Here is a 9,273-nt window from a genome sequence, read left to right on the forward strand (position 1 = left end):
ATTATAGGTCTAGTATCAAATATTTTAAATTCAAAGTACTATAGAGCCAGGAATTTGTCAATACCTCGTTTTTCATTCTGGTATGCAGTTTGTAGAGCAGTCCAAATCTCTCTTGGCGACTTCAGATTGCAGTAAAGATCATAGAGTCGATCTGTCAAAGTATTCAGAATATGGCCGCGACACAACAGTTCATCATGTTCTCGTTTCTTCCTTTCTTCCTTGACTACGTCAGAATCTTCTGTTGTGGGCTCAGGCATCGGAGGCAAGGCAGAATCAAGAACATAGTAGATATTGAGAGCGGACAACAAGAATATCATCTTGTCTCTCCAACGGGTAAAGTTCGTTCCATCAAAGCGATCAAGTTTGATGAACTGGATTCTCAACAACAGACATCAATTTCTCCATAGTAGGATAACTCTTTAAGATTGTTAGAAAAGAATAATCAAAATTGGCTTTGAGGCGTGAAAATCGACTGTCCTTAAAGAGTTATCGCCTGTATACTAATTTAGGGAAAATACAAAACGATTCTCTTGAGGATACAACAAAGCCTGCAATAACACTTGTGATTTTCTATTTCGTTTCGTTGGAATTCTTGTGTATTTATAGGCAACCAACAGACCCTTTCAGAAAAGATGTCTTGTTTCACAAACAGACACGACTATTTATTCGAATTTTGAATTTAAAATTCAAATAAATTTGATTATTCTGTTAAAAAATAATTAACTTTAGGATCTCGTGCCTGTTGAGTCAATCTCGTGCCTGTTGAGTCAATCTCGTGTCTGTTATGTGTTATTTCATAATGATCAGTTCCGAGGCTAACAGACACGGTACGAGAAAGAAACGTCTCACTTCCAACTTGCCAATAATAAACTATCTTACAAAGAGATACTTGCAGAGGATGAAAGAAAACCTGCAAAAGTTTCAATTCACATGTCCTGGTGGCATTAAAGAGGTTGTTGCAGATGATGAAAGGAAAGCTGCTAAGATTTCATTTCACATTTCCTGGCTGTTTTAAAAGTATGTTTTCACTTTCAACGCTTCACCATCTACTTATCTGAAAGTTGTTTATGCATTATATTTTTCCTTTTTGGGTCAATTTGGGAGTACACAGTATGAAAAATAAAAAGTTGAAAGATCTAGGTGCTTCAAGAAATGCAAATAATCATAGTTTATCGTTAGAACCTGAAACTGCTAGAGTGACAAACACACAATTAGAAATTGAGAAGGTAATTAACACTAAAAGTATACTGAAGTTAATGTACTATATTGTTGGACTAGTATTGAGCCATGTATTTAAATTATTTGTAGTGTTATGATGTATGTTTAGTTTCAGTTTAGTATTTTGTATTTGGGCTGACCACGTTGTACATGAATTGTATATAAATGACATGTAGTTCCACTTTGGAACTAAGATACCCATTTCATCAAAATATTTGGCAGCTCCCATTCTATCGAACCTTCTGTTCTCTCTTGTTCATATATGATTTCCAATTATCTCATCAAATCCAACATGCTATCAGGGCTTTCTATCAAAGATCCGGCGTAGATTTTGTGTTTTCATAGCTTCATTTCTCTGATTTTCTAAGTTTCAGAGGAATCGCAACAAAAAAAAAAACTAGGCTATAAATTCGTTTTTTTTTTGTTCAATTTTCCAATTTTGGCGGCTGTTTGTTGATCGATTCTGCTGGATTTGAAGTTTTGGAGCTATTATCTTCAGTTTCACCGGAGAAATTTCCAGATTTGGGTTTTTTTTTGGTCTTCGCACATGTGTGAATCAGTTGCGATGGCATTTTCCGATCTGGTGGTTTCCTGGAGGTTCACCTTTGATTTATGGTATCTTCATCCTTATCTGTGCGAATTTTTGGTAAGCTCGGGTTGCATCTCCTCCTCGATTGTTATTCCTGACAATTTCTCTCTGCTAGTATTGTTTGTTTCTGTGGAATCATGAGGAACATACATGACAACAGTGATTCCGAACTTGAACTTGAACCTGCCTTACCTTCATCTCATCCTTTTTTCCTACATCCGTCTGATAATCCTGGTATTATGTTAGTAGCTAAACAATTTAATGGTTCATGCTTTGGGGCTTGGAGGAGAGGGATCATTATAGCTTTGTCTGCAAAGAAGAAGATAGGTTTCATCAATGGTGCATATGTTAAACCCTCTCTTACTTCTTCACTATACGAACCATGGGAACAGTGTAATAATATGGTGATTAGCTGGATTTTGAATTCTCCAGATCCGGACATAGCACAAAGTGTGATATATTCCAAATCTGCTAAAAGTCTTTGGGATGAATTGAATCAGAGATATGGTCAATCCAATGGTGCTAGGATGTATGAGGTACAGAAGGACTTGAGCTCTATCTCTCAAGGTTCCTCTGATGTCAGTGGTTATTTTACTAGGATAAAAAGGTTGTGGGATGAGATGGAATCTCTGGATGCTGACTCTTATTGTGTGTGTGAGTGTACCTGTGGGGATAAACACAAGATGATCAAAAGAGAACAGAATCAAAAACTAATGCAGTTTTTGATGGGTTTAAATGAAGCATATAGTAATGCTCGGGGAAACATTCTTATGATGGAGTCTCTGCCAGACATCAGTAAAGCTTACTCACTGATTATTCAGGATGAGAAGCAAAGGGGTATACATAATGTGACAAGCTACAATCAAAAAGCACCACAATCTGTCAATCCTAATCAGAGATACAATTTCAACAATCGCACAACTCAGAATTTCAACAATCTTACTACTCAGAATTTCAATAATCAGAAGGGTTATGTTGATCCTAAGAAGCTGTTTTGCAAGTATTGCAAGAAAAATGGGCATGTGATAGAAAAATGCTACAAACTTCATGGTTTTCCTCAAAATTTCAAGTTTGGAAATAAGAATGTGCGGATTGCTGCTAATATGCTTTCTTCTGCTGATCCAAAATCTGATGGTGGTCCTGACACTACTCTTTCCCCAAATACAATTACTCCAGAACAATACAAGCAGATCATGAATATTCTTCAAAATGTTCAGGTTGATGATCCACAGAATCAGAATCAGTCCGTCTCTAGTGCAGCTAATTTTACAGGTATACCTGCCTATTATTCTCTCTCAATCTACAGGAGTTGTGCTTGTCTAAGTAGTGTGCTAAATTCTGATACTTGGATTTTAGATTCTGGAGCATCAGATCACATGACCTCCAACAAATCATTACTCACCAATTTAACTAACCTATCTATCCCATATCTTGTCACTTTACCTAATGGTTATAAAGTGAAAGTCACATCTATTGGCATTGTCCAAGTCAATTCCCATGTTACTTTGTCCAAAGTTCTATATGTGCCTACTTTCAAGTATAATCTGATTTCAGTTCACAAGCTTTTAATTGATACTTCTTCTCTAGTATTTTTTACACAATTTGCATGTTACTTACAGGGCCCTTCTCCGAAGAAGCCATTGGAACTTGGTAAGATGGCTGAAGGGCTCTACTTGATCAATCCCAGAATTTCTTCAACTTCTTCTAATGCAGAATCATATTCTCCCTCAACTTTTATTCTTGTTCGTATATTTGTTCATGCAAATACAATAAATGTAAATAAGTCCCATGCTAAGTTGCACGGACTCTTCAATTTTGGTGCCGTCCCCGTCCCGATACGAGACTTGGACGGGTGCTGGAGCGGGAAACGTCCCGGATATTTTTGTCTTCAATGTTGTAGTATTTTTGTCTCATATTTGATGCTTTGTGTGTCGGAGAAACCAAAAATTCAAAGTGTCATGTTCTGATTTTGTACTTCATGTAGACCTAGCATGTAGTCTCAATATTTACAATATTTTTATAGCTCTATTTTTTATTATTTTGAATTTTCTTAGCCGTATCCCCGCACCCGTATCCATATCCAGATTCTCACCCCCGAATCTTAAAATTTAGATTTTGCCCAATCCGATACTCGGAACCGTCCCCGTATCGGATACCCGCACCCGAGTTCGAGCAACTTAGGTCCCATGTTTTGTGGCACCATAGATTGGGACATCTTCCATTTTCAAAGTTGCAGAGAATAGAATGTCTGAATGTTCCTACATGTAATAGACAACCTTTCCTTTGTGAAATTTGTCCTCTTGCTAGACAACAAAGACTTCCTTTTTCTCACAGTGAATCTTATTCTTCTCATCTATTTGATCTTATTCATGTGGATGTTTGGGGACCATATCACACTGCAACACAAAAATCATATAAAAATTTCCTGACAATTGTGGATGATTATAGTAGATATACATGGACACATCTTCTTAGTCACAAAAGTAATGCATTGTCTATCCTAAAATCTTTCTTTTGCATGATTGAAACCCAGTTTAACATCAAAATTAAAACCATAAGAACAGATAATGCCTTGGAACTTGGAACTAGTCGTGAAGCCACAACATATTTCCTCTCCAAAGGTGTGATGCACCAAACTTCTTGTCCCTATACACCTCAACAAAATGGCATTGTCGAAAGAAAGCATAAACATTTGCTGGAAACAGCAAGAGCCCTATTGTATCAGTCCAAACTTCCCATTCATTTCTGGGGTGATTGTATTTTTACTGCAACATATTTGATCAATAGATTTCCCAGTTCAGTGTTATCTGGGAAGACCCCATTTGAGCTTCTTTTTGGTCAAAAACCTTCCTACAATCATATGAGAAGTTTCGGTTGCTTGTGCTATGCAGTGGTTCCCAAATCCCTAAGAAATAAATTTTCACCAAGATCTAGTGCTTGCATATTTTTAGGCTATCCCCCTGGAAAGAAAGCTTATAAATTACTGCAACTTTCAGATAAGAAGATTCTTATTTCCAGGGATGTCGTCTTTCATGAGGACATCTTTCCTTATTCAGCTTTATCTACTCCCACAATTTTATTTCCAACTCCGCCGCCTTACATAGATTCAGATTGTTCTCTTCCTCCCTCCAGTTCATCTTCTTCACCTCAGGATTCTGTTATACAGTCTTCTACTCTTTCTACTTCCTCTACTTCTTCTGAATCTCATCTTTCACCTTCCCCTTCTCATGTCCCAGTAGCTCGATATCCCTCCAGAATTCATCATCCCCCTTCATATTTGAACGATTACCTTTGTAGTTTTTCCTCTTCTTTTCCTCCCATTTAAACTTCTATCCCCGCCTCTCCAAGATCTGTATGCTTCAGCACCTTAAGTTCACGTAATCAGAGTTTAGTTCACACCTTAGATACTGTACTTGAGCCATCAACTTATCAACAGCCAGCCTGGCAGGAGGCAATGTTGAAAGAATTTGAGGTTCTTGAGGCTAATGGGACTTGGGATGTGGTTCCTTTACCCCCCGGGAAGAAACCAATCGGTTGTAAATAGGTGTATAAAATAAAACATAAGGCCGATGGTAGCATTGACAGATTTAAAGCTCGGTTAGTTGTAAGAGGTGATACGCAACAAGAAGGTATAGACTATAATGAAACTTTCTCCTCGGTTGTTAAGATGACGACTATTAGATCTATTATAGCTGTGGCAGTCAAAAAAGGTTGGGACATGTTTCAATTAGATGTCAATAATGCCTTTTTGCATGGGGATTTAGATGAGGGTGTACATGAAAATACCTCAAGGTATGATGGTGGCTGGGAATAGCATGGTTTGCAAGTTAAGAAAGTCTTTATATGGCCTCAAACAGGCCTCAAGACAGTGGTACTCCAAGTTAAGTGATTCTCTTATTTCTTTGGGCTACACAGTCTCTAAAAATGACTACTCATTGTTCATTAAATCTGATGTTGGTCATCTAACGATTGTTGCTGTTTATGTTGACGATATTCTTTTAACTGGAAATGATGATAAGGAAATGGCTGCCCTTAAACTGTTTCTAGATGAACAATTTAAAATTAAAGACTTAGGACACTTGCATTATTTTTTGGGTCTGGAAATTCTGGCTGAATCTGGTGGTGTCATAGTTTGCCAAAGGAAGTTTGCATGGGATCTTTTGTCTGAATTTGATCACCTGGACTGCAAGTTCGTCGCCAGCCCTTTGGACACTAATCTGAAATCTTTAGTAGAGGCTGGGGAGCCCCTATCAGATCCTACTTTTTATCGGAAATTGGTTGGAAAATTAAATTTTCTCACTAATACTAGATCTGATTTGGCCTTTTCTGTTCAATATCTTAGTCAATTCATGCATGCTCCCACCTCTGCTCATCTATCTGCTGCTTATCATGTTCTTAAGTATGTTAGAGGCACATTGGGTCAAGGACTTTTCATGAATGCTGATTCTGATCTTTCTCTCCAAGCCTACTGTGACTCGGATTGGGCTGCTTGTCCGAGTTCTAAAAAGTCTGTGAGTGGTTATTTGGTATTACTTGGTGGCTCTCTTCTTGGAAGTCGAAAAAACAGCACACTGTTGCTTTATCTTCGGCTGAGGCTGAATACCGATCCATGAGAAGAGTGGTAGCTGAGCTTGCCTGGCTTACCAGGCTACTTCATGAACTTTCTGTCACTTCTATTGTTTCAGTTCCTGTTCATTGCGACAGTCAGTCTGCCATTTACATTGCTCGGAATCCTGTCTTTCACGAGCGTACCAAACATATCGAGCTAGATTGTCATTTCGTCCGTGAAAAACTTCATGATGGGCTAATCTCATTGTCCTATGTTCCCAGCAGGTTGCAATTGGCAGATATGCTTACCAAGCCCCTATCTGGTATGACTCACAAGTTTATTCTGGGCAAGTTGGGTGTGGCCAATCACCCTCCAACTTGGGGGGGGGATATTGTTGGACTAGTATTGAGCCATGTATTTAAATTATTTGTAGTGTTATGATGTATGTTTAGTTTCAGTTTAGTATTTTGTATTTGGGCTGACCACGTTGTACATGAATTGTATATAAATGACATGTAGTTCCACTTTGGAACTAAGATACCCATTTCATCAAAATATCTGGCAGCTCCCATTCTATCGAACCTTCTGTTCTCTCTTGTTCATATATGATTTCCAATTATCTCATCAAATCCAACATATATGCTGCAAGAGAGTTTGTTTTACAAAAGGTAATATGTGCTGCATCAGACTTCTTACGGGGAAAGTTGTACCCTTCTGCGCGAAAATGCTTGAATGATATCTGTTGCATACTCGATACTTCTAAATGTATTTTGTAAATATGGTGTATTGATTGTCAGAGCTGTTTCTATTACATACTTTTCAAACTCTAACCGTACAAAGAAAAGTTAGTACTACTCTTCCCCTTTTCTTCCCTTCTTTTGCATCTTTATGGCCTACATCTGAATGGAAATTCCAACTGATATATGATATATTAAGGATATGTGGTTTTATTTTTTGCCTAAAAGACTATTTTGACGTTGTAAATTGACAAGCTAAATAAAGTAAGAGAACTTGTTTATGTGTATTTATAAGTTGACTTAATTTGGAATAGTCTGGTGGATTGACCCCAATGCTGCAACTGATTTTTTTCTAGAAAAATGTTACCAGTGATCTTATCGAACTAATAGCTGCAACTGTGACAGTTGCATATTTAATTTGCATCTATTTTCAAGTGAATTTGAGTTATTGATACCCATGTTTATTAACAATTGCCATTTTGCTATGACTGAAAAGTTTCGAGAGAAGAAATATAACTCTTTTCTCAAAGCTTTGGTTACAAGATTACAAGAGAAGCAAGGAGGAATGCATTTGTCAGTTAATGTGGCAAAAGTATGGTGGAACTCTGGTGCTTTCTGTATGGATATGAACATTGATTCTCTCTTTGTGCGCGAATTGCTACAACTAACCAGAGAAGGTTAATATTAAGTTATATGCAAGAACAATTCTTAATAAATTTTGTTATTCACTATCTCCAACAACAAATCATTTAATTTTTTACTTGCTGATTTTTCCTACTGGTTCATTCTGAATTCTTAGGTAAGTAATGATGGAAACGCGTGTTTGGTCTATATGAACAAAAAAAATTCAGGTCTCTTAAGAGAATTTCAAGATTTTCATCCTCAGGTATTTGCATTTGCTCATACACAAATGAAAATACTAACTTTTGTGGAATCAATAGATTGTGCCAAGTTGAAGAGTAAACATGTCGGTTGAGCTTTTTCTAAAAATAATAAAGGTAAGCTCTCTCCTTACAATTTTGTGGTAGTTAAAACCAGAGTTTATAGAGTATGTGATGAAAGTGAGGCCTGACTGTTCATGAAAGAGTTGGAGAACTAAATTTGTACTTTGGGGTTAAGACTGCTCAGGATCTTCTGGAGTTCAAGTATAAAAACTTAACAAAAGCCATAAACGAAAACGGGATGATAGAATTCAGAAACTTCTTGATCGGCCAAGTGAGGGCTCAGTTTCACTTAGAGTGTTGAACATTAATAAGAATTTTTTACTAACTTATTAATTTTTATTTTTTGTTTTTTGTGGTATATATTTAATATAAAAATATTCATTATACTACTTGGTTTGTCTATATGATAACTTTCTACTTGAGACGGAGACTACATATCAAATGAGAAACTAAGCTCTCTAGCAGGGGTGTACATAGGCCGGGTTGGTTCGGATTTTACAATTACCAAACCAAACCAATTGTGTCGGATTATTAAATCTAAAGACCAAATCAAACCAATAAAACTCGGATTTTTCACTCTCGGTTTTTCTCGGGTTTTTCGGGTTTTTTCGAATTTTTTTCCGGTAAAATCTTCGTAGAACAAAACATATAAATTATGCTCAAAATATTTCTTTAGTCCTAGTAGTACACCTATATAAAGTATTTTCCAAGAAAATAATACAAAATATGAGATATGTCATGGCATTATCCTAAAATATTCAACAATAAAGACATTAAAATTATGTAATAAAAAATATTGCTAATTAAAAAGCCATAATAAAAATAAACATAATCTAAAAGTAATAAGTCAGGTTAAAATAAGTAGACTATTAAGGGGGTATTAAATACATGACTAAATGCTAAAGAAAAAATAAAAATAGGTTATGCATTTTTATCTAAATTATTGCAAACAAAAAATAGATATTCAATACATTCACATTCGTAGTATTGAATTAAATGTCTTTTGTTAGCATTAGTATTGATTTGATTTTGGTTTGGGCTTTTGTTAGCACTATTTAATTTACTAATGTTAATGGCTATAAAACTTATTGGAACATTCAAAAATTCTAAGTCTAACCTTGAAATAATATCTCAAAAGATAAAATTATGAAATCTTTTAAGAAATATTTATAAATTACATCACAATAAGTATATTTATATATTAAATATATCTAAAATTTCTATATATGTAATGTC

General features: G+C 36.0%; 1 protein-coding gene across 5 annotated transcripts; it reads left to right on the plus strand.

Annotated features, from left to right (window-relative positions):
- The first annotated feature begins 978 nt into the window (after positions 1-978).
- On the plus strand, positions 979-6,911 carry LOC107810325 (uncharacterized). Of its 5 annotated transcripts, none has more exons than XM_016635088.2 (2): positions 979-3,079; positions 6,272-6,911. In XM_016635088.2, the coding sequence occupies exons 1-2, from the start codon at positions 1,945-1,947 to the stop codon at positions 6,418-6,420; spliced, it is 1,284 nt and encodes a 427-aa protein (XP_016490574.1). In that variant the 5' UTR covers positions 979-1,944; the 3' UTR covers positions 6,421-6,911. The 5 variants fall into 5 exon arrangements, with proteins under 5 accessions (XP_016490574.1, XP_016490575.1, XP_075079407.1 ...); XM_016635089.2 differs by having other exon boundaries at positions 983-3,079; positions 6,638-6,911; XM_075223306.1 differs by having other exon boundaries at positions 985-3,079; positions 6,208-6,911.
- The last annotated feature ends 2,362 nt before the right edge of the window (positions 6,912-9,273 follow it).

The sequence above is a fragment of the Nicotiana tabacum genome, chromosome 10, assembly GCF_000715075.1.
Source record: "Nicotiana tabacum cultivar K326 chromosome 10, ASM71507v2, whole genome shotgun sequence".
In the NCBI taxonomy this organism is placed as follows: domain Eukaryota; kingdom Viridiplantae; phylum Streptophyta; class Magnoliopsida; order Solanales; family Solanaceae; genus Nicotiana; species Nicotiana tabacum.

Bases quoted from the DNA above. Each gene is read 5' to 3' on its own strand.
- LOC107810325 (XM_016635088.2), top strand. From the start codon at position 1,945: ATGAGGAACATACATGACAACAGTGATTCCGAACTTGAACTTGAACCT. The intron at 3,080-6,271 runs GTATACCTGCCT...TTTCTCTCCAAG, and splicing joins TAGTGCAGCTAATTTTACAG to CCTACTGTGACTCGGATTGG.